Here is a 25,361-nt window from a genome sequence, read left to right as displayed (position 1 = left end):
AAAGAGCAGCTTGCCCTAACCGGTTTGGCTCAGTGGATAGAGCGTCAGCCTACAGACTAAAGGGTCCCAGGTTCGATTCTGGTCAAGGGCATGCACCTTGGTTGTGGGCACATCCCCAGTAGGGGGTGTGCAGGAGGCAGCTGATCGACGTTTCTCTCTCGTCGATGTTTCTAACTCTCTATCCCTATCCTTTCCTCTCTGTAAAAAAAAATCAATAAAATATATTTTTTTAAAAAGAACAGCTTAATTTGAACAACAATTTGTATAAAATGAAATTTAAAAAGCTTGAAAGTTTTTAAGTTCTAAAAAGCTTTGAATACATGTTTAAGAATTATATTTCACTGTGTAAGCAAAGAAGTGTTTCTTTCTTTCTGTTCTAGCATTAGACTCCCATAGCTGCATAATCTACTTCTAAAAAAACTAAATTTGTTTTGGAGCTACTTTTCTATCCTTTGCTTCTTTCATGTTATAAGCTAGTAAATATCAAATTTAACTCCCTTGTAATTAAGTAAGAATCTTTGAATAAATATACTCCCTGTTACTAATACTTGAAAAGCTTTAAGTTTGTTAGTATTTTAAATTTTAAGAAAATGTTTCACTTTTAGAAAAGTCTTCTCAAGTAACTAAACCCCATTAAAAGAAAGGAAACTCAAATCTGATCATAACTAGATAAGGCAAAAGTATCTGTTTTTCAACTTCAACTAGTGAATCAGAGCTTAAGAACTTTGCTATAGGCCCCAGTCCCTGCAATTTATTGATAAGTACTTTTCTAGAATCAAAATCATTGTAGCAACAAGAATATGTGAACCAACCTCACTATTAAAACTTTTGGTCTAATTTAGACTTAATTTTAAAAAGTCATACCTAATAATTTAAGCATATTCAGTTTTAGAAATTTCAATTCACTACAATACCATATAACACCCACATCTGTATGTATATATTTTCAAAGATCAGGGTTTTTTCCCCTCTTTCACTAATATGTTTTTCTCCCTTGACTAATTTATTATCAACTTGTTTATAGTAATACTTACCCTAATATTCTATTCATTCCATGTCTAGCAGCATAGTGTAATGGAGTATTGTGCTGGTAGGGTTCCCCATAAGATGTATTAGGATCAAGGGATTCTTTTAGCTGAGGGTTGTTTTCGTATATTTGGCAGGCCAGGTTTTCATCACCATTGATGAGTGCTTTACGAAATTTGGTGGTTGTATTTCCCATGTTTTGTTTTGTTGTTTTTTTCTGACAGGCAGTGGCACTTTTTTCCTCCCCCTTCAGCCACTTCTTAAATGCTTCTGCAACATGTTTCACATTCTAACAGAGAAAAAAAAGATCAAATGAGATTGGGAAACAATAATTATGAAGCAGTATCCTAAAGAAACATCACAATTAAGAACACTAATAAAATCTAGAAAGAGGATGTAAAGTGACAACTTATATTAGTATTACATTCATCTTACTAGCCAAATAAGTCTCAAATTTTTAACACTGTCCAAATTAACTTCTTGTTAAACTGTAACATTTTCCAGTACAGAGACTACTAAGGTTTCACAGGCTGTACTTTGTACTATTAAAGTTATCTACATACAGTAGCTTTTCAATGTTCCTCTTTACATGAGCAGGAAATGCATTTAACTGAATTTTATGGGTGAACGTATTTAAATTTCTATATAAACTATGTATAAATCTGATTCTACCAACTTGTGGGATAGTGAAAAATGTAGATTTTTATTTTTGCTCATATAAGGACTCCAGAATAGATGTTAAATTGAAACTGCTCAGTACTTATAAGGAAATCAGAGAAAAGGTTACAAATGTAAACATACAGGACCATACAACTCAAGTGATTAATGAGATAGTCACACTAAAGTATTAAAACTGACTATACACAGAACAATGGAAACTGTTTATTCTACCTTAAGACCATTACATTATTTATTTCTACTATGAAGAATTTAAAACAAAACTGAAAACATCACATACTTGCAAATACTATGTTTAGAAAGAGGCTAAGATAATAATCATATGGGCATTAACTACTGAAACAATGTGACGTGGGCAGAGGAAGAAGGACATGGAACCAATCACTGGATTTGGAGCTCAAAATCTCTTACCTACTTACACTAGCTGTGCAATTTTGAGCTATTTACCCTCTAAAAGCCTTGGGTTCCTAACTGCACAATAAAAGAAAATGACTATTTCTTAAAAAAATATATTTTTATTGATTTCAGAGAGGAAGGGAGGGAGGAAGAGAGATAGAAATATCAATGATGAGAAAGAATCATTGGTCGGCTGCCTCCTGCACACCCCACATTGGGGATCGAGCTTGCAACCCGGGTATGGGCCCTGATTGGGAATCAAACCATGACATCCTTGTTCATAAGTTGACGCTAAACCACTAAGCCACACTGGCAGAGCAGAAAATGACTATTTCTTAAGGATGGCTGTGAGGATTATAAGTACTTTATTTAAAGTACCTACCACAGTCCTTGACTAGTGTATTCAATAAATGCTAGCTTCCTTCCATTCCAAGAAATGATTCTGAATCTACTCTTGAACTATGATCAAAATAAGTGATAAAGGAAACAGCATATGCAAAGGTAGGTATAAAACAAAAGGCTTATTCAGTATGAATGAAGTTCAAGTTCTCTAGTGTTGAACTACCAAAAAATAAAACAAAATACTAGGTTGGGTCCAGACTGAGAAACTTTTACTTTAACCTGTAAAGAACAGATAATTAAAGGCTTTATGAAGGGCAGTGATATAGTTATTTTATGCTTTGGAAAATTAGTTATTGTGACATTATAGAAGATAGACTAGACTGGACATTAAAACATAGCATTAAGAAAAGTTGAAAATAATATGTACTTTTTCAACATAAGCTTTGTAGAGGCAGTAACAGTTTTAACAGAATACAAATTAAAGGAGTGAAAAACAAATTAGTTGGTTTTTTAATGTTTTGGCTTTTAGAGAGGAAGGGAGAGGGATAGAGAGATAGAAACATGGATGAGAGAGGAACAACACCTATCGGCTACCTCCTGCAAACAGTTTACTGGGAATTGAGCCTGCAACCCAGGCATGTGCCCTGACTGGGAACTGAACCAGCGACCTCTTGGTTGCTGGGTCGATGCTGAGCCTCACTGGCTGGGGTGGTTTATTTTTCTTTTTAATTTTCTGTATAACAGAGGCTCTCAACTTTGGCTATACATTTAATAACATGGGGAACTTCATTGGCCAAGCTACATCCCAGATAAATAAAATCAGAGTCTCTAATGGGGGGCACCCAGGCCTTGGAATTTAAGCTCCTTAGGTGAGTTCAATGTGCACACACCACTGTATAAAAAGCTCCTGAATACCTCTAGCTAAATGTTATATCTGAGTATGGAGATCAAGGTGAGCAGGCAGGGTAAGACATCTGTTAAACTTATTTTAGAGATAGGTATTAACTACCTACTTACTATAGCAGCACACTTTCTGGCACACAACTATACTTAAGGAGGTCATCATTTGGCTCTTTTAAAGGTTGTTACTGACTTTTTACTCTAAATATGCAAATACATATACATAGAATGTTTTGAAAATATGAAAAAAGAAAAAGGACAAAAACTCATCGTCTATTTACTGGAAGATAACCACTATTAGCATTTTGATAAATAACTGCCTTATTTATAATGTATATAAATATGTGTTTGTATGCATATGTACTATTTATATATACTACTATATATATACTAGAAGCCTGGTGCATGAATTTCGTGCAACAGTAGGCCTTCACAGCTGTGGCGGCTGCCTGGATTCCTCCCTTGCAGCCACAGTGGCTGCCTGGATCCCTTGAAGCTGGGGCAGCTTCCTCGATCCCGTGGCTGCAGCCCCAGCTTTGTCCAGAAGGTCGTCCGGAAGGACATCTGGTCTAATTAGCATATTACACTTTTATTATTATAGATATACTATAAATACTTATATACATATTGGATCATGTTACATAATTTTAAACAATTTATTTAACTTTCTAGAGAGTTGTTAAACCTTTATCATAAAATTCTTTATCATCTCATCTTGAATGAGGAGCAAACTCCGCCTCCCACAATCTATCACAATATACTATAGCCACTTTTGGGATTTTTTAGTAACAGCCTGGATTTTATTTTTCTTTTGTTTTTCATAGAATCTAGGAGCCATATGTTTATCCTTAGTGAACTAATTTGTTTTGTTGTACTGCTTTAAGCACTTTAAGAGTTTATTATTCTTAATGAAAACTCCATTCAGTTCACTGTATATTTTTATTTATAAAAAAGTATAAAGAATATCATATGGAAAAAAAAATCATATGGGTTCTAAAAGGTCTTTCCTAAGGATTTGGAAACTTTCAGTTGTCTAGCCTTATCTTTCTTCCCTGATAGACTATAGCTCAAATTATGAACATTTTCAGAGTTTTCGATTAGACTAATAAATAACACATTGTCATTGAATTACATTATTACTTTAGAGAAATATTCTATATGAAAATAATTTCTATCCAACATGTGAAAAAAGTATCTAAGAAAGCAATTATATCATCATGGGAGTACTTAGTTAAAACAACCAAGATACTTAAAAAAAAATCAATAATACTCTAAATGTGCATTTAAATATTACTGTTATGTTGAAAGCATAATGGTATCTGGAAATCTTTTTGTAGTTCTCAGTTATTTTCAAGTATGTTTCATTTTTAAAATATGAGTTCAATAAGCCTGAGTCACCAGGAAATGCATCATTTAAAGCAGCCATAGTTCTATGCCCTCTCAGATTTATTTTCACAAGTCTTGCCAGATTTGTCCTTCCACTTTTTCATAGCTATAGCAGCATAACCGGAAGTGACTGTTCCCCCTTTATTTTTGAAATCAAACACTTAAGTACTATTTCTCCAACTCTAAGATAAATCTATATAGAGAGCTTCAAGATAAAAATGATGGATTTTCAATAATTTCTTATTTTGGGCTTTTAAGTTACACAGGAAAATCCAGGTGAAGCTTCATCACTGACTAGTAAAGCACAGCACTTAATAAGTATTTAATGAAAAAAGTAAGAAAAATACACCACCAATGAACACCAAATAGTTTTCCCTAATTTTTCATTAACTGTTAAATGTGAAGGGCTCTATAACTCTTGCTTTAAACCTTTGTCTCTCAACTTGCCCATTCATAGGTTAATAATCAGTGCAACAACTCAAGTGCACTTAAATTAATAAACTACCGCCAGAAACCTTTTACAGAAGATGAAATACTTCAGATATAAATAACACCTAATTTATCTGTTTCTACAAAAGTAAATTATCTTAAAGTCATAATTATGGATTGAAATTGTTGACCTAAACAAAATAAGTGACTCCTATTTTTCACTTAACTGGAAGAAGACCCATTATTACACATGCGTACGTACACACATCATCCTGCAACTTTCTGCAGTTAAGAACAACTCAACAACTGATAACAACAATTTCAATCTACAACTAAACATTCTTTAGCCAGAACAGAAGCAAGTAGAAAGTTCACTCAAATAGTATGTCCAATCCCACCCCCCTCTTGAAATCAGAAAGATGTGTCTCAAAGAAGAAAATTCCAAAAAGCTCTACGTCCAAAGAAATGCTCTAATTGTTATTACAATAATACTGAGTAAAAAGGAGAGGATGGTTTTAAAAAGACTCTAAAATAATTATCAAGGTGTAAGGTAAAAAAATAAATAAAGAAAAAAGTCATGAAAAGTCAATATACTACAACAGACAGAAACCATGTGGGCAAATAATATATTAAGCTATCAACTCTGTTCATTCACTTCTTCAATAACATGTAGTAATTTTTATTACTATGCACTAGAATCATGGGGTGGGGAGGGTGATTTCAACTGGTCTAGGAAGGACAAGGCCAGAGCGAAAAGTTTAAAATATATACAGTTTAATATTAAGGACCATAGATTGGTTTTGAAACTGTGCTAAGCCTAATGTATTAGCAAGAACTGTGACTGCAAGAAAAAGGGGGTAATCGTCAGAAAGTGCTGTGTTCAACTTCTGTTTCTATTTTACCAAGTAACTTAATCTCTTTCAGTTGTTTCTTCACCTATACACCAGAAATATTAATATTTATTTTCTTCAGTTAACAAATATAAGTGAACAAACAAATAGAAACCAATGCATCTATAGAGTTTATATTGCAGTGGGATTATAAAGATGAACATTGTAAGGTTTTTATTTTATTTTGTTTGTGATAGGGAGCCATTACAGGTTTTGAGCTAGATCTTTTTCAGGCTTTAGCATTTTAAAATACCTTTAAGATTTATCTGTGTTGATGCATGAATCAATAGTTCAATCCTTTTTATCGCTCAGTAGTACTACATTTTGTGGATGTACCACTGTTTGTTTAACTATTCACATATTACAGGACATGCTGGTTGTTTCCAGTTTGGGGCAACTGTTACGTAAAATTACAATGACATTCACATATAGTTTTTGTGTAAATATGTGTTTTAATTTTCCTTGTGCAAATATCCAAGAGCAGAATTACTGGGACATGTGGTAAGTTGTTTAACTTCATTATCTTGGTTAGCACTTTGAAGCACTGGATTTCTTTTTTTTTCACCCTTTCAGTAGCCTTTCTTTTTTTTTTTTAAATATATTTTATTGATTTTTTTTACAGAGAGGAAGGGAGAGAGACAGATAGCTAGAAACATCGATGGGAGAGAAACATCGATCAGCTGCCTCCTGCACATCTCCCACTGGGGATGTGCCCACAACCCAGGTACATGCCCTTGACCGGAATCGAACATGGGACCCTTCAGTCCGCAGGCCGACGCTCTATCCACTGAGCCAAACCGGTTTTGGCATCAGTAGCCTTTCTAATGGATGTATTGTGATACACAATGATACTATTTTGCAGGATACAAGATCAATATGCAGAAATCTACTGCATTTCTATACATGAATAACAAACTATCAGAGAAATTAAGAAAACAATGCCATTTACAACTGGATCAAAAAGAATAAAATACAGTCATGTACTACATAACAATATTTTGGTCAATGATGGACTGCATATATAAGAGTAATCCCATCTATTATATAAAAAGCCTGTGGTCGTCATGCCATCACGACCGACCAGCAGGAGGCTGTGGACGGGGGCTTGACTCTGGAGGACTTGACTGGAGGCATGGGTGGATTTCTGGGTCCTGCCGAGCCCCTGGACTCTGGGTCCTGGATCTTGCACGATTTCGCGTGCTGGGCCCCTAGTCTCTCTCTCTCTCTCTATATATATAAAAGCCTAAGCAACCCTTCGACTGGTAGCTATGACTTGCACTGACCAACAGAAGGCAGACGCTCAGTGCACAGGCATGGAAACATAGAACAGACTGATGAATCTCAGAGGGAAGCGGGGAGGGGGGAGAACAGGAAGAGATTAGCCAAAGATCTTATATGTATACTAGAGGCCCGGTGCATGAATTCTTGCACCGGCCGGTTTCGGCCCGATCCCCGCAGGCCAGGCTGAGGGACCCCACCTGTGCACAAATTCATGCACTGAGCCTCTAACAGTGGTTCTCAACCTTCTGGCCCTTTAAATACAGTTCCTCATGTTGTGACCCAACCATAAAATTATTTTCGTTGCTACTTCATAACTATAATGTTGCTACTGTTATGAATCGTAATGTAAATATCTGATATGCAGGATGGTCTTAGGCGACCCCTGTGAAAGGGTCGTTCGACCGCCAAAGGGGTCGAGACCCACAGGTTGAGAACCACTGCTCTAGTAAGATTATAATGCAGTTGAAAAGTTCCTACTGCCTAATGACATCATAGCCATCATAATGTCATAGCTCAAAGGTTGCAAAAAGCAACAAGGCTGTGATTGAGATGGCAAACAACTTTAATGTGACCATGGATGAGATGACATTGAGGAGTTCCTAGAGGTGGTTCCTAAGAAATTGACTAATAAGGAGTTGTTGGAACTGGAACAACAACAACAACAGCAACAAAAACATAGCTGAAGAAAAGGCAAGAGAAAAGGAAACTGCAGGAGAACATAAGAACCCCAAGAGAAATCAGTGAAGAGTTTAACAGAAGCTTTTGCAGACCTCAACAAGCTCCGTAAAGTTAGCAAACATGGACAACAACACTGAAAGGTTTTCTTTAACTATTCACAGTGCACTATCTGCTTACAAGTAAATCTATGATTTAAAAAAAAAAAAGAAACAAACCAAGTAAACCACAGGAAACACATCTCTGAAAAGAATGACACCTTCTTGAGGAAGCGATTAGGCAGGTCCTCCAAGAGGTATTCCAGAAGAAGGCACTGTTATCATAGGACAGTGATGGCGAACCTTTTGAGCTCGGCATGTCAGCATTTTGAAAACCCTAACTTAACTCTGGTGCCGTGTCACATATAGAAATTTTTTGATATTTGCAACCATAGTAAAACAAAGATTTATACTTTTGATATTTATTTTATATATTTAAATGCCATTTAACAAAGAAAAATCAACCAAAAAAATGAGTTCGCGTGTCACCTCTGACATGCGTGTCATAGGTTCGCCATCACTGTCATAGGATATGACAGCTCAATGCATATTACTGCCCCTGAAGTCCTTCCAGTGAAACAAGATGTGGAGATGGAAGACAATGATACTGATGACCCTGACCCTGTGTAGTCCTAGTCTAATGAGTGTGTTTGTGTCTATGTTTTTAACAAAAACGTTTATAAAGTACAAAAAATTTTAACTTAAAAATAGAAAAAGCTTATAGAAAAAGGATACAAATAAAAATATTTTTTTGTATAGCTATATAATGTGTTTGTGTTACTACAAGAGTAGAAAAGCTTAAAATTTTTTAAATTTATAAAGTAAAAAAGTTACAGCAAATTAAGGTTAATTTATTTATTTATTTTTTTAAAAAATATATTTTATTGATTTTTTACAGAGAGGAAGGGAGAGAGATAGAGAGTCAGAAACATCGATGAGAGAGAAACATCGATCAGCTGCCCCCCTGCACATCTCCTACTGGGGATGTGCCTGCAACCCAGGTACATGCCCTTGACCGGAATTGAACCTGGGACCTTTCAGTCTGCAGGCCGACGCTCTATCCACTGAGCCAAACTGGTTTCGGCAAGGTTAATTTATTATTAAAGAAAATTCTTTTTTATAAATTTAGTGTAGCCTAAGTATATACTGCTTATAGAGTCTACAGTAGTGTTCAGTAATGTCTTAGGTCTTCATATTCACTCACTGTTAACTTACTGACTCATCCTGAGCAACTTCTAATTCTGCAAGCTCCCACTTATGTTAAGTGCCCTCTAGAGGTGTACCATTTTTTACCTTTTATACTTTATTTTCACTGTACCTTTTCTATGTTTAGATATACAAATACACTGTATTACAACTGCCTACAGTATTCACTACAATATGCTGTACAGTTTTGTAGTCTAGAAGCAACAGACTGTACCATATAGCCTAGATGTGTAGTAGGCTATACTATCCAGTGCACTCTATGATGTTTGCACGATGACTAATGAGGCATTTCTCAGAATGAGGCATATCCCTGTTGTTAAGCAACACATGACTGTACTCTATTCTGCTATTGTAGCTTGAAAGCCATAGGCAATATGTAATAGAATGGGTGTGGTAGTGTTTTTACTTCATTTACAAAAATAGACATGGGTATTTGGCCAAGGGGCTACAGCTTGCCAACCCCTGATTTGATGGAAGGAGCATAGCATAGACAATTTGGGTTGGAATCCCACATTTACTACTTCCTAGTTCTAGTATAAATCACTTAACCTCTATGTATCTCAATTTCCTCATCTGTAAAATGGGGATAAAGCCACCTACCTTGAAGAATTGTCATGATTACCTAGATAAAGTAGGTAATACAGTGCCTAGCACATAGCAGGTACTCAATACATTTTATCTTCCTTCCCCTATCAGGATCTGCAAGTCATACTCATTCTTTTTAAAAGACAGTAAAACCTTAAGAAAATTGTCACCAACTCTATGTTCCAGATCAGGAATAATAGATAACTGGTAGTCTAGACTTTATGACTTAAAAGATGTTCGACCTTGGGAACTATGTTCAACTATCTTCTGAACCAAAGTAACTGCATTTTCACTAGTTTTCTAGGTTTCTGTCAATATTAACAAGTCTCTCCTATGTAATTGCACTTAAAAAATACTAAGTGAAGAGCTGTAGAATTTAGTATAAAACCAGGAACAGTACATAGAATCTCACATTGTGAGCATATGGAACGAACGAACACACACATACACACACACCATTAGCAGGGAGCAAGAGATCTTAGTCTAAAATATTGCTAAAAATGAAGTATGGTTTACGAAATTTGGGATTTAGCTTGCCTAACTGCATATTAAATCGAAGTCAAATATGGCTTTACTCTTGGTAGCTTCCTGGAAGAAGTTCATGAAAACTCACAGTCTATAGGAAAACTTATGAGTATTAGCAAATACTATGACAATGATCTAAGCTGAGAAAAATCTTTTAACAAAGAAAGCAACTTCCCTGTAATATGCACTCCAAAATGAGAATTAACTGTTGTTATTACAATATTTTAAAATATGGCAGAATTCAAAATAAAATGGCTACATAAACACAAAGGTATTATCACGATAGCACTAAAAACTTATATGTGGTAGTCTGGCTGCCTGAGGTTTCTCAGCAACCAAGAAAAGAGATTAATTCAACATATATATGTTCTACATATATTCTGCTGCTCTTGTTACCTTTTATATCTATATAGCTTTCACAGTGTGGAAAAGGACACAACAGTGAGAAAAGAGAGAAATGAAAACAGCTGCAAAGGGCAGCAGCTGACTGCCCCTTTTTGCCAAGCTGGCAAGTGAACACTGAAAATAGCTAGCATGAGGGCCACAAGTGGAAAAGAGTTAAAACTTGGGGTACAACTAATATGTGAAGCATCGCTCTCACTTTTCCATTTCCTATCAAAACATAATTATCTGCAATTATCACAAAATACAGAACTCCTCACACAAATATATTTTTCAGTTAGCTAAAATTTTTCTTAGGCAATATTCAGCTTTCATACATTTGACTTTTTGACTACTCAAAATATTATGTGTTATACTTCAACTCCCCCTTCACAACAATTTCTTATACTTTGAATTCAGAATTTCATAGTGCTGAAAAATTAACATTTAAGGCTGTAATGCTATGGTGCTATGGTTGCTTAATTTCAGCAACTTTGGCATCTCTGACTATTCAGCAATGTTTGTGTTCACAATTTTTGAATAATGTATTGTCCTTACTTCATAAACATAAGTGAAAATTTTAAATTGGTAGTCTTTTATCTTGGTATGAGGAAGTTGATGCAATTGAAAAAAAAGTCAAAATTACTTACATTTCAAAAGGCAAACCTTTAGCCTCAAACTTGAGGCTCCCTAAACTTAAATAAACTGTATATCCAATTGAAAAATAACTATATACTATTTATGGAAGTTTAGAAATGTATAATCAAATATTGTTTATAAAGGTAATAATTTTTACTGTTTGCAAGCAGTATTAAATGCTTGAAATCTTTAAAAAATGAATTGTAATTGGAAGTTATATGTCTTCATGTCAGGGAACAGAACTGTTCCCTAACATATCTCTAATAATTATGAATATTCAAATTTAGTACAAGTTTACAAAATAGGATTAAAAGAGAAGAAATCCCTTTCTCACACTAACCACAAAGCATAAATAAAATGTCTTAAAGTCAGTGAGTCTACATGGCTTTGCTGTATCTTCCATTTAGAGGACTCATTTTAAATTGTTATGGGTAGAAATCTAGAAGTATTATATTGAGTCAAGGTATAACACTATTTAGCTGCTAGAAGCTCATACTGTTTTTTATCCATTGTCTTGCTAAACCTAAAGTAATTTATCATGTTAAACTAAGTTTATTCAATATTACAAATTCAGCCCCATTTCTCTGAGGATGTGCTTCAGCGGTTCTCAACCTGTGGGTCACGACCCCTTTGGCGGTGGAATGACCCTTTCACAGGGGTCGCCTAAGACCATCCTGCATATCAGATATTTACATTATGATTCATAACAGTAGCAACACTACAGTTATGAAGTAGCAACGAAAATAATTTTATGGTTGGGTCACGACATGAGGAGCTGTATTTAAAGGGCCAGAAGGTTGAGAACCACTGTGCTACCCTATTCTACAGAAAAGGGTTATTAACATTGCAGGACTAAGATGGCTGTCCTTAAAAAGACCTGCTTACAAGATTGGCCCTTGAATGGTGTCTGGAAACGTGGATTTAAGGAGGGTGTACACCATTCCACAACTGATTGGTGTTGGCTCACTATACCTAGGTTGTTTGTATAAACAACATGGTATATGCTAAGCATTTGCTTGTCCTCTGGGAGCCCGGAATTTTGGTACATTCTAGGCAAAATTTGCCTACATAACCAGCCTTCAATAAAAGCCGGTGCACTAAGTCTCTAGTGAGCTTCCTTTGTAGAAAACATTTCACATGTGTTGTCATAATTTGACGTTGGAGAAATCAGACACATCCTGTTCGATTCTGTGGGGAGAGTACTCACAGAAACTTGTGTCTAGCTTCCTCTGGACTTTGCCCTAAATGCATTTCAACTTACTGCTTTTGCTGTAATGAATTTGGGTTGTGAGTGCAACTACATCCTGCATCTTGTGAGTCCTTCAAGAGAATCACTGAGCATGGAGGTGAGGTCAGAAGTGGTGTCACAGTGGTGTCAAAAGTGGGATTTGCTAGACTACCCTGGACTCATTAAATTATGGTGAAAGCATTGTTTGAGAAATGAAAGACTGAAAGAGTGGGGAATAATGAGCCTTTGGTCCCTGGATAGCTGTGAAGTTATCCATGATATAAAACAGCAGCTGAGCTAATTTCTGTTATGAGAAATAAGGTTGCCTATGAAATTTGAAATGGTTGGTTTGCTGAACCTCTGGCTGCTTTGTCTGTACTGGCCAAAATGCGGGGATGGGGGGAATTACATCCCAGGTGATATCTTTGATTTTTGTTCTTTTCTGAAGGTTGGAGAAAAAAGGGCCTAAACATTCCCAAAGGTGAGCTTTGGGTAGGCCAAAAATGTTGAAAGTTTGCATTGTTCTCTCCCACAAGTGAGAGGAAAAAAGGGTTATATCAGTTGCCAGGGCTGGAGCAAAGTTTTAGATAAACCCGGGGGGGGGGGGGGGGAGGAGAAGTGGAGGGGGCTACACTTCAACAGTTCCTTTAACCTAGCTGCTGCTGCAGCAAACTCAATCCTCTAGCATTATGCCAGGATATACTCCCAACCCAAAACACACACACACACACACACACACACACATACATAATGGTAACCATGTAAATGTTAAATTTACTTCTAGAATTATTTATTATGTATATATTATTGATTTCAGAGAGGAAGGGAGAGGAAGAGAGAGATAGAAACATCAATGATGAGAGAGAATCACTGATCAGCTGCCTCCTGCACACCCCACACTGGGGATTGAGTCCACAACCCAGGCTGTACCCTGACTGGGAATCAAACCGTGACCTCCTGGTTCATAGGTCAATGCTCAACCACTGAGCCATGCTGGCCTGGCTACTTCTAGGAATATTTAAATAAATTTGCAATGAGAAAAGAGAACCAAGATGGTGGCATAGGTAAGCATTGATACTCATGTCTCCCACAATCATATCAAAATTACAACTAAAATACAGAACAATCATCATTCAGAACCACCGGAAACCTGGCTGAATGGAAGTCCTACAACTAGAGAAGTAAAGAAGAAAGCACAAGGAGACTGGTAGAAGGGTAGAAGGGAGACTTGTAGGAGGGCGGAGGAGCAGAACAGGCTGGCCCAAAACCCACGAGTGGAATTTTTTTAATTGGGAGAGATATCTCTGCTGAGGAGGCCTCCCATGAGGAGCAAGGGGTCCTAGCCCTATACCAGACTCCCAACCCAGGGTTCCAGAGCTGGGAAGAGAAGCCCCTGTAACTTCAGGATGTAAAAACAAGTGAGGAGCCCTGGCCGGTTTGGCTCAGTGGATAGAGAGTCAGCCTGCAGACTGGGGGGTCCCAGGTTCGATTCCGGTCAAGGGCATGTACCTTGGCTGCGGGCACATCCCCGGTGGGGGGTGTGCGGGAGGCAACTGATCAATGTTTCTCTCTCATCGATGTTTCTGGCTCTCTATTCTTCTCTTTTCCTATCTGTAAAAAAATCAATAAAATACATATTTTTAAAAACAGTGAGGAGAGTAGCTGAGTGACATGGAGGCTGCTGGAGACCCAGGCAGTTCCTCTTAAAGGGCTGGTGCATGAACTTACACGGAGTTGTTCCCTCTGAGCTCCAACACTGGGGCAATGGCTTGGGGGGATCCAGGGACATACAAGGAGGAACTGGATTGTCTTGCACTGGAGCAAGAACTCAGGACAGCTTTCTCCCAGGCAGAGGTGCTCACAGGGGTCATTGTTCCTATGCTGAGACTTCCCCAGTAGAGAGCTGACTGGCAGCCATATTTGGGTTTCCATCAGCTTGGCTCACACTGTTTGCTCCATCCTGGTGATTCCCTGAGACCCTGCCCATCCAATTTGCAGCCCCACCCAAGCTGTTCGAGCAGCTTTTCCATACGAATGCCTGTCCTGGCTCAGGCTTCAGACTTTCCTGAAATCTCTCAAACAAGCAGCAGCTGCCGTCAGCATGCCCCATACCTATTAATAAGAGACCCAAGACAGCTTGGCCTCATCTGGGCACTTCAAGCCCAATACTGTAGCAGCCATCTGCAGATTGCTCCTTAGGTCCTGCCAGGTGGCCCCAGGCAGTGCCTAACTCTTCACCTCCTGGGAGGCTTCAGAGCCACTGCACCTGGTGTATGGCGTCAGACCATACCAGATTACAACTTTATACATCCACAAGTGACACACTCAAGAGGCAGACTCAGTAAGCACCAAAGCCCCACTGAAGCAAGTCCTGCTTCATAGGGGTATCTCCTACACAGCAGCTCTTCCACCGTAGTTGCAGCTGGTCCTCGCAGCCAAATGGCCTGGAGGTCAATTCCTCCCAGTGATGCCAAGAGCAATCAAGGCTCAACTACAAGACAATGCACAGAGCCACACAGGGGTGTACCTAGAGTGCCCAGCTCAGGTGACTGGGAAGGCTAAAGGACATCTACTATACAAGGCAACTCTACCAATTCCAGGAGACATGGCAGCTCTACCTAATACATGGAGACAAACACAGGGAAGTAGCCAAAATGTGGAGACAAAGAAACATGTCACAAATGAAAGAACAGAAGAAATTTCCAGAAAAAGAACTGAATGAAATGGAAGCAAGCAAACTACTAAATACAGAGTTCAAAACAATAGTTAAAAGGTTGCTCAAAGATCTTTTTTTTTAAAATACATTTTTATTAATTTCAGAGAGGAAGGGAGAGGGAGAGATAGAAACATCAATGATGAGAATCACTGATTGGCTGCCTCCTGCACACCCCTAACTGGGGATCAAGCCCACAACCCGGGCATGTGCCCTTGACCAGAGTTGAACCTGGGACCTTTCAGTCCGCAGGCTGACGCTCTATCCACTGAGCCAAATTGGCTAGGGCTAGCTCAAGGATCTTAATGAGAGCTTCAAGGGACTTAGTGAGAATTTCAAAAACACAAAAAAGGACCAGTCAGAAATTAAGCATACACTAACTGAAATAAAGAATAATTTACAGGGCTTCAACAGTAGAGGATTCCAAGAATCAAATCAATAATTTGGAATATGAGGAAACAAAAAACACCCAATCAGAAGAGCAAAAGGAAAAAAGAATCCAAAAATATGAAGATAGTGTAAGGAGCCTCTGGGACAACTTCAAGGGTACCAACATTCACATTATGGAGGTGCCAGAAGGAGAAGACAGAAAACTTCCCCTATCTGGTGAAAGAAATAGACTTACAAGACTAGGAAGAGCAGAGAGTACCAAACAAGAGTAAACCAAAGGGTCCCACACCAAGGCACATCATAATGAAAATGCCAAAGGTTAAAGACAAAGAGAGAACCTTAAAAGCAGCAAGAGAAAAGCAGTGAAGAAAATGACGACACACAATATGAACAACAAAATGGCAATAAATACAAACAATTGAATCTAAAAATCAAAATAAATGAGCAAGGAATCTAATGAACAAAATAAACTGATGAATAAAATAGAACCAAAGGCATGGAAACATGGAACACACTGAGGAATCTCAGAGGGAAGGGGGGAGGGGTAACAGGAAGAGATTAACCAAAGAACTTATATGCATACTAGAGACCCGGTGCACAAAATTCGTGCACTGGGGGGGGGGGGGGTCCCCTCAGCCTGGCCTGAGCCCTCTCCCAGTCCATGAGCCCTCGGGGGATGTCCAACTGACAGCTTAGGCCCGCTCCGTGCAGTCGGACATTCTTAGCACTTGCCAGCCGTGAGCCCAGCTTCTGTCTAAGCAGCGCTCCCCCTGCATTGAGCATCTGCCCCCTGATGGTCAGTGCACGTCATAGCACCTGGTCATTCTGCTGTCAGGCCGACACCGACATCCCCCAAGGGGTCCTGGATTGCGAGAGGGCACAGGCCAGGCCGAGGGACCCCACCAGTGCACAATCGGGGCTGGTGAAGGATGCAGGAGGTTGGCCAGCCGAGGAGGGGCCACGGGAGGGCTCCAGGGCATGTCCAGCCCATCTTGCTCAGTCCCGATTGTCTGGACCCCAACAACAAGCTAATCTACCGGTCAGAGCATCTGCGCCCTGGTGGTCAGTGCACGTCATAGCGAGCAGTTGAGCAGCCTTAGCATATCATTAGCATATTACACTTTGATTGGTTGAATGGACGACTGAACACTTAATATATTAGGTCTTTATTATATAGGATTATATAGGATAGGCATTACCTATGGACACAGACAATAGTGTGGTGAAGGCTAGGGGTGGGGTGGGAACTGGTTGGAGGGAGGGCAGTGGGGGAGAGAAGGGGAGCATTTGTAATACTCTCAACAATGAAGATATTCTAAAAATTTGCAATGAGGAAAAAAAGGGAAATTTTTACAAAATGCTTTTTTTGTATTTTGTGGCTATCACATCTGGATGTATGAGAAAACTAACATAAAATATTATGTGCTTATAATTTCATAAATGCTCATCCCAATAAGAAAAAGCTGCAATTAAAAAAACCAATATGGCAGTGGGACAAAACTTCCATGCCTTTTGTTGCTGGTGAGCAGATGCAATTTAAACTCTTTGAATATTAGAAACAGAGTAAGTCTCCATAACTGATTATTTTTGTTGATTGCAGCCTCTGCAAGAAAGGAGGCAACATAAAAAGAAAGGCAATCTCTAGATGTAGATACACTTTTAAAGTTCTAAAAAGCAGTTTTTATTCACTAATGAGCTCTTATGAAATCAAGTTTCTGATCCTTAGAGGAAGATGCTCCTTCAGCCTGATATTTATATTTTTGAGTCGGTCAATTTGGACTCTAAGACTGACAAGATAAAAGAGCTAAGGAAGCCATGCTTGTTACTTGTATTTGGAACACAGCTGTCTTGGCCTCGTAGAGTCTTGGATCTGCAAAAGACTAACTGCTAGATTTGTTGGAATTCTAAATGCAGTTCCCAATAGCCTTGACCTGACTGATAAAAAATGAAGCTGTCGGCCCTGGCCAGTTTTCTCAGTGGTTAGAGAGTTTGACTATGGACTAAAGGGTCACAGGTTCAATTCCAGTCAAGGGCATGCACCTCGGTTGCAGGCTCAATACTCTGTCCCGGGTCTGGATGCATGCAGAAGGTAACTAACTGATGTGTCTCTTTCACATAGATGTTTCTCTCTCTCTATCTCTTCTCCTCCTTTCTACTCTCTCTAAAAATCAAAGTATCCTTGGGTGAGGATTAACAAACAACAACAAAAACTGAAGCTGTCTGATATGGGCTGCTTCAGCCTCAGCACAAGCTCAGCTGAAAAGAAGGCAGGCAGAGGCTCAATGAACAGAATTTAGACTCTGGGAGTGTTGCAGATTTAGGACACTCCTTTGTGGGGCCCTAAACTATGAAAACATCCTTGGATGCTGGCTAGTCTGTCTGGTTCACATCCACATGCCCCACAAGAAATGACTTACTCTCTGATGGGAACATCTAAAATTAGGCTACTGATCAGTTCTATATTTCTGATTCAGAGGCTAATTGCATTCCTAACTTGTGATTCCTGCCAAAAGCTGCAAGTTGGAGGAGAGCATATCACAAGGAGTGTGACACCTCCACTCACTTCACTCCTGACAGACTGGATTCTGGACTTCCTCTGAGAGATGGCTTTCCAGATTAGTTACAATTTACAACAATGGACTGATAGACTGGCTCTACTTCCCTCACCTTTCTCCTGGTAGATACCCCTTCATGAAGCATTTTAATTACTAAATATAGGGAGAGAGAGAAATACAGTTGTCAAAAAAAGAGAGAAAAAGAGAGGGGGGGGGGGGATTGATCTTTTCCAGACTGCTCACTAGATAATAATTAGGACAAAAAAAGAGGGGAAGTTATGTTATCCCATTTTTAATATTTTTGAAAAGTCAGGATTTAATCCCGACCAATTCCTGAATGTAATGTGTCTTTCTGGTCAAATTACATGAAAATGTTTTTCTACAAAAATATTTCTGTATCTTTTGCACCCAATCTTTGTGGATAAAAGGTCTGGGTGAGAACAGGTGATGATTGAAACATATAGTTATGATTGCTAAATAGGGCACATTTTGTAACAAAAGAGACAAAACAAAAATCTAGCATCCTAGAAGGCATGGGAAAGGGTATTAATGATCTCTGTTTTTTAAAATTATTCTTTTTTTTTTTACCTTTTTAAAAAAAATTGTTTACACTATTACAGTTGTCCTCATTCCTCACCCCACTTTGCCCACCTCTACCCAAACCTAACCCCCACTTCCCTCTGGCTAACACCACACTGTTGTCTGTGTCTATGGGTTATGCATATATGTTCTTTGGCTAACCCCTTTACCTTCTTTCATCCAGTCCATCCTCCTCTTACTGAAGGAATCCCCAATGCTGCCTTTCCAAGAGGCTATGAACATTTTGAATTCAAACTGAGCTATGATCACACCTGACAAACTTACTACAAGACAGCACAGGGTGGCCTAGTTCCCGCACTTTCCATGCAGACTATCTCGAGATGTCATTAGTATTTGTGAGAAGGATGAACTGATGTCATGGACAAGCAAATCTGTTTGGTACTGTCTGCCTTCAGGGAGTCCTGAAACCAAATACTGGACTGAATTAATTGGACTAGACTGGGAACCGTAGGGTCAGAGACCACATAGTAAGTCACACTGAGGGTTCTTTAACCTGTACTGCCTAATAATATATGTCCTTCTTGGAGTATACTAACAATGGTGAATTAGTTGTTTCCAGAGGTGTTATATGTGGCCTCTGGAATTGTACTATTTTTGTGTGTAAGCTAGAAAGGAGATAGAGTTTTGAGATGTCATATCTTTAAAAGAATGGTTAGAGAAAGTGACATTTGAGTAAGGAGGTAGTGAGCCATGTGATATCTAGGGGTAAGAGTATTCCAGGCAGAGGAAACAGCCTGTGAAAAGGAGCATGCCCTAGGCTCTGGCCAGTTAGGGCATCGTCCCACTACACCAAGGTTGCAGGTTCAATCCCCAGTCAGGGCACATACAAGAATCAACCAATGAATGAATAAATAAGTGGAACAACAAATCTCTCTCTCTCTCTTAAAAATCTTTTTTTTTTTTTTTTAAAGAACATACCCTATCTGTTCAAGGAACAGAAAAGAGGCCAGTATTACATAGTGTAGAGTGAGGAAGAAAGTAGTATCTGAAGTCAAGAGATGTAATGAGGGCAGGTGAACTGTTTAGAGTTTTGAAGGGTAATCATAAATCACTAGGCCTTTATTCTGGGTGAAAAGGGAAGCCACTAGAGGGTTTTTAGCAAAGGAATGAAATGACCTGACTTAATTTAACAGGATCACCCTGGCTGTCTGTCTAAAAGACTAATGAGGGTGGCAGCAAGACTAGAAACAGGGAGACTATTTAGGAAGCAGCGGCCCTAATCCAAGTACTAAAAGATGATGGTAGCTTGGACCTGGGAGGCTGCAGTGGAGATGGTGAATCGTGATCAGATTCTGGATGTACCGTGAAGGTAAGAAACAACAGAATTTGCTGGCATCTTGGAAGTAGACATTGAGAGAAAGGGAAAAGATAAGAATGACTCTAAGTTTCTTGGCATGTGCACCTGGAAGGATGGAGTTACCATTACTGAGAGGGGAAGATTGCAGGAGGCAAGGTATGAGAAGGAAGGGGGAAATCTGCTTATTTTTTAACATGTTACATTTGAGAGGCCTACTAGATGTCAGGCAGCACAAAGGATATACAAATCTGAAGTTGAGGAAAAAAGGTCTGGGCTGGAGATATAATTTGGCAGTTGGCAATGTACAGATTGTATACTTTTTGTATAAACAATTTAATGTTAAGATATAAAGCCACTGATGTTGGCCCTGGCTGGGTAGGCTCAGCTCAATTGCTTAGAGCATTGTCTTTGATACCAAGGTATCAGCCCAACCTTTATCTCTCCTTCCTAGTCCTCCCTATTCTATAGGGAAGATGATGTTCTTCCAATCAGAATGTCATATCCTAACTTTTTAAGTAATTCTGCGGATGTCATGTCAAGTCACATTTCAGAGCAAGAAGAACCCTCAGAAAATCTTATCCAAATGTATCAACTTACAATTGAGCTCCGCAGAGTCACATGGCAAGCACATACTTACAAAATTAGAGACACACCAAAAGATAAAATTATTATCTCTAGCTATCTTTATTTTGCCTGAGTCAAACTGTTGGGGGCCAGATGTAAGCTGGCAAGGTCCTTGCACCGAAAGGTTGCTGATTAGGGTTAGCATTCTTGGTCAGGGCACATGCCTGAGTTGTGGGCTCGATTCCCAGTAGGGGGCAAGGACCTTGCCAGCTTACATCTGGCCCCCAACATCAAACTAATAGTTTAACAGATTAACAAGGGAAAAAAGACCATTAACATTAATAAGAATGCTATTCAGTTATCTAATGACAGGGCATGCTATGCCAGTCTTGTCCTCCATAGTCCCATTAGTTCAATATTAAGTTTCCCAGAAACTAATCTCAAGACTATTTACAACACTACTTAATTTAGATAATGTGGCAGTTTTTCTGACCAACATTTATCTTCCTGGTTATACTCTATTCAACAGAGAAACTGCTTGGAGAAAGCCTGGAGCTCCTTTGATACTTTGTGTCCCAAGCTGAAGACCTTTTTAATGGTACTCCAATCTTATTTCACAAGGGTTCTAGGTAACTGACAGGTAACATATTGGTAATTAAATAAGTGCTGTGGAAGGCAGCACAGTATACATGGAAAGAATATGTGCTTTGGAGCATTGAATATCTTCTAGGTTAAAGCTTTAAGTCTGGTCTTTACTTGCCCTCACTTTATGGGATAGAAGCTATAATATTAGTATACTGCCTCATATTGTTGATATCTAGTCTTTACCTGGTAGTTATCTTAAAATACGAACTCCTTGAGATTAGGAACTATTTTTAATATTTCTTTATCCCTCCCCCCATTATATTCACAAAGGTACTCAATAAATACTTAATACAGACTAGATATTAATACATCAGATAAACTTCCTACCTAATAGGTGCCCTTGGATCCAGATCTCACTCCCAAAAGCATCCACTCTCCTCTCCCCCCATCACCACCACTCAACTAGCTTAACTTTATCAAGTCCAATCTTGTCCGATTCCATTTAAAAACCTTCCCAAGGCTCCTGGCTCTTAAGGATATAAGGAAAAGTCCCTGCCTAAACCAGAATTTATCTCATCATTGCCTATCTCTGATAACTCCCACACACCAGTGAACTCTTGGAATGTTCTTACCATCCCCCTACAAGTTCCTCCTCAATAGATTAACTCCTTCTAGTCACTTAGCTTAGAAACCATTTTCCTATCCTAATCATAGTTCTCTCTCAACCAACATAGTTAGATGTCCTGCCTCCCCAACTTGAAAATACACTCACTTACCATCAAATACTGTAATGAAATGTTTAATCTGCTTCCCCAGGTATCTGGTAAACTTCTTGAGGACAAGAATCACATAATATTCAGTTTTATACTGGCGTATAAAATACCTTTCATATTATCTATTGAACATAATGATAAAGTCCTATGTTCTCAACATTAGTTTTCAATTTGAGAATATAATCATGTTTATTTCCCTGTTTGCTTATAAATAACTTTGGAGATGGGGGAATTATGGCTGCTCAACAGGTTAAAGAAAAAGATTCTCAGGACTTATTCTACACACACATTTATTATGATTCAGAAAGCAAAATCAGCATTATTTTTTTCAAAGAAAGAAAATATATTTCACAAGAACTTTCTCTTATGGGGGACCTGCTTTGTCTTGGCCCCATTCCCAGAGCATAAAAAGTTGCTGCTCAGCCTGAAATGCCATTCTGGGACCAAGAGGTGACAAATACCTGCTATGATGACTAAACAGAAAGATATATAAGTCTATATTCCTGATAGCATCATGGAACCACCATACCATGCTGGACCGCCTACCTCTAACTTCTCTCTAAAGAAAATGAACCACCTAATTTTTTTTTTTTAAATAAGTCTTTATTGTTCAGATTATTACAGTTGTTTCTCTTTTTCTCCCCATAGCTCCCCTCCACCCGGTTCCCACACCACCCCATGCCCTTACCCCCCCCCCCCATTATCCACATCCATAGGTTGTTCGATTTTTGTCCAGTCTCTTCCCACACCCCCCACACCCCCTTCTCCCAAGAATTGTCAGTCCACTCCTTTTCTATGCCCCTAATTCTATTATATTCACCAGTTTATTCTGTTCATAATTTTTATTCACTTGATTTTTAGATTCACTTGTTGATAGATATGTATTTGTTGTCACTTTGTTGTTCATAATTTTTTATCTTTACCTTTTTCTTCTTCTCTTCTTAAAGAATACCCTTCAGCATTTCATATAATACTGATTTGGTGGTGATGAACTCCTTTAGCTTGTTCTTATCTGTGAAGCTCTTTATCTGACCTTCAATTCTAAATGATAGTTTTGCTGGGTAATCTTGGTTGTAGGTTCTTGCTATTCATCACTTTGAATATTTCTTGCCACTCCCTTCTGGCCTGCATAGTTTCTGTTGAGAAATCAGCTGATAGTCATATGGGTACTCCCTTGTAGATAACTAACTGTTTTTCTCTTGCTGCTTTTAAGATTCTCTCTTTGTCTTTTGCCCTTGGCATTTTAATTATGATGTGTCTTGGTGTGGTCCTCTTTGGATTCTTTTTGTTTGGGGTTCTCTGTGCTTCCTGGACTTGTAAGTCCATTTCTTTCACCAGGTAGGACAAGTTTTCTGTCATTATTTCTTCAAATAAGTTTTCAATATCTTGCTCTCTCTCTTCTTCTGGCATCCCCATAATTTGGATGTCGGTACGCTTGAAGTTGTCCCAGAGGATCCTTATACTATCTTCATATTTTTGGATTCTTTTTTCTTTTTGCTTTTCCAGTTGGGTGTTTTTTGCTTCTTCGTATTTCAAATCTTTGACTTGATTCTTGGGATCCTCTAGTCTGCTGTTGGATCTCTATATATTATTCTTTATTTCAGTCAGTGTATGCTTAATTTCTAATTGGTCCTTTTTCATATCCTTGAGGGTCTCACTAAATTTCTTGGAGCTTTCTAGAAGATTCTTGAGTAACCTTATAACTGTGGTTTTGAACTCTATATCCAGTAGTTTGCTTTCCTCCATTTCTGTCATTTGTGACATGTTTCTTTGTCTCCACATTTTGGCTGCTTCCCTATGTTGATAAGAGTGGTTTTGTGTGCTACGTGTCCTATAGGGCCCAGTGGCTCAGCCTCCCCAGTCACCTGAGGTGGACGCTCTTGGTGCACCCCTTTGTGGGCTGTGTGCACAGTCTTGTTGTAGTTAAGCCTTGACTGCTGCTGGTATCACTGGGAGGAATTGACTTCCAGACCAATTGGCTGTGAGGACCAGTTGTGTCTACAATGGGAAAACTGCTGTGCTGGAAACACCCTTATGGGGCAGGACTTGCTTCAGTGGGACTTTGGTGCTCACTGAGTCTGCCCCCTGAGTGTATCTCTTATGGATCTGAAGAGTTGTAATCTGGTGTGGTCTCACTCTGACCACTGGATACACTGGCTCTTGGATCTCCAAGGAGGTGCAAAGTCAGCCACTGCCTGAGGCCACCCAGCAGGAGCTACAGAGAGATCTGCAGATTCCTCCTCTTTGTTTGGGGTTTGGAGGTGACCAGATGAGGTGCAGCTGTGAAGCAATGCAGGCTGCTGACGAGCCTTAGGCCTTCTTTTGGAAGCTCTGGGGTTCTTTGACCCAGTTGCAGTTTGTTAGGTTTTAGATTGCAAAAGGCCAGGCCATTCATATGCAAAAGCCTCTGAGCACAACTTGGGTGGGGCGGGGGTCTCAGGGAATCATGGGACGGTGCAAACAACAATGGTTGCCCATCAGCCCTGCCCGATAGGTCCCTGGGTCTCTGTGTCCTGAGGCCTGGTGCAGGAACAATGAATGCTGCAAGCACCTCTGAGAGAAAGCCGCCTTCATGTTCTGGCCCGATGCCAGACAGTCCAGTTTCGCCCCGTATGAGTCTGGGTCCCTAGAGTCTTTCCCAGAACTGGAATTCAGAGCGGTCGGGAGTTTGTATTTCCCTCCCGATTGAAAAAGACCACAGCATACCCAGTTGCCAGCCCATTTCACATGCCTCCGTACCTCCGCTCTTCCGCACCTCTGCACCTCCTACCAGTCTAGCTGTGCTTTTCTCTTTCCCTCTAGTTGTCGGACTTCCACTCAGCCAGCCTTCCCGTGGTTCTGGATGATATCCATTTTGTCTTTTAGTTGTAGTTTTGATGTGGTTGTACGAGGCAGCTAGTTTACCTATGCCGCCATCTTCCCACCTAATTTGTTAATACCACACTTTAAAAATCATTTCCTAATTGATAGGAAAGATAACACAAAGTTGGAAGAAATGTTAGGAAAAAGTTAGTAAAACCAAGAAAAGGAGAAATATATTCTCATCAAAGTCATACAGAAAAAGATAGACATTAATGATTATATGAAATACAAAAGAAGTATGGTATATAATACCATAAACTAAGACAAAAACAAAAGACAAACAACATATTGGCAAACAAAGCTAAAGAATTATATCCATTATATATGGAAGAGAACCAACAACCTGATAAGGAAAAAAACTCCAATAAAAAAAAAATGAGTAAAGATATGAATAAGCAATTCAGAGAATTGAAGAAC

The 25,361-nt window shown here is 39.0% G+C and overlaps 1 protein-coding gene across 3 annotated transcripts in view; it reads right to left on the bottom strand.

Moving 5' to 3' along the window:
• Positions 1–25,361, bottom strand: part of ANKIB1 (ankyrin repeat and IBR domain containing 1) — a 118,491-nt gene that overhangs the window by 84,526 nt on the left and 8,604 nt on the right. For all 3 annotated transcript variants that reach the window (XM_070424232.1, XM_070424229.1, XM_070424230.1), the window contains exon 2: positions 1,035–1,315. In XM_070424232.1, the coding sequence (XP_070280333.1) occupies positions 1,035–1,222 (188 nt within the window). In that variant the 5' untranslated portion in view covers positions 1,223–1,315. The remainder of the gene's footprint in view (positions 1–1,034; positions 1,316–25,361) is intronic.

The sequence above is a fragment of the Myotis yumanensis genome, unplaced genomic scaffold, assembly GCF_028538775.1.
Source record: "Myotis yumanensis isolate MYYU_CA2020_CCGP unplaced genomic scaffold, mMyoYum1.0.hap1 SCAF_9, whole genome shotgun sequence".
NCBI lineage: Eukaryota > Metazoa > Chordata > Mammalia > Chiroptera > Vespertilionidae > Myotis > Myotis yumanensis.
This window is presented reverse-complemented; position numbering and strand designations above follow the sequence as displayed.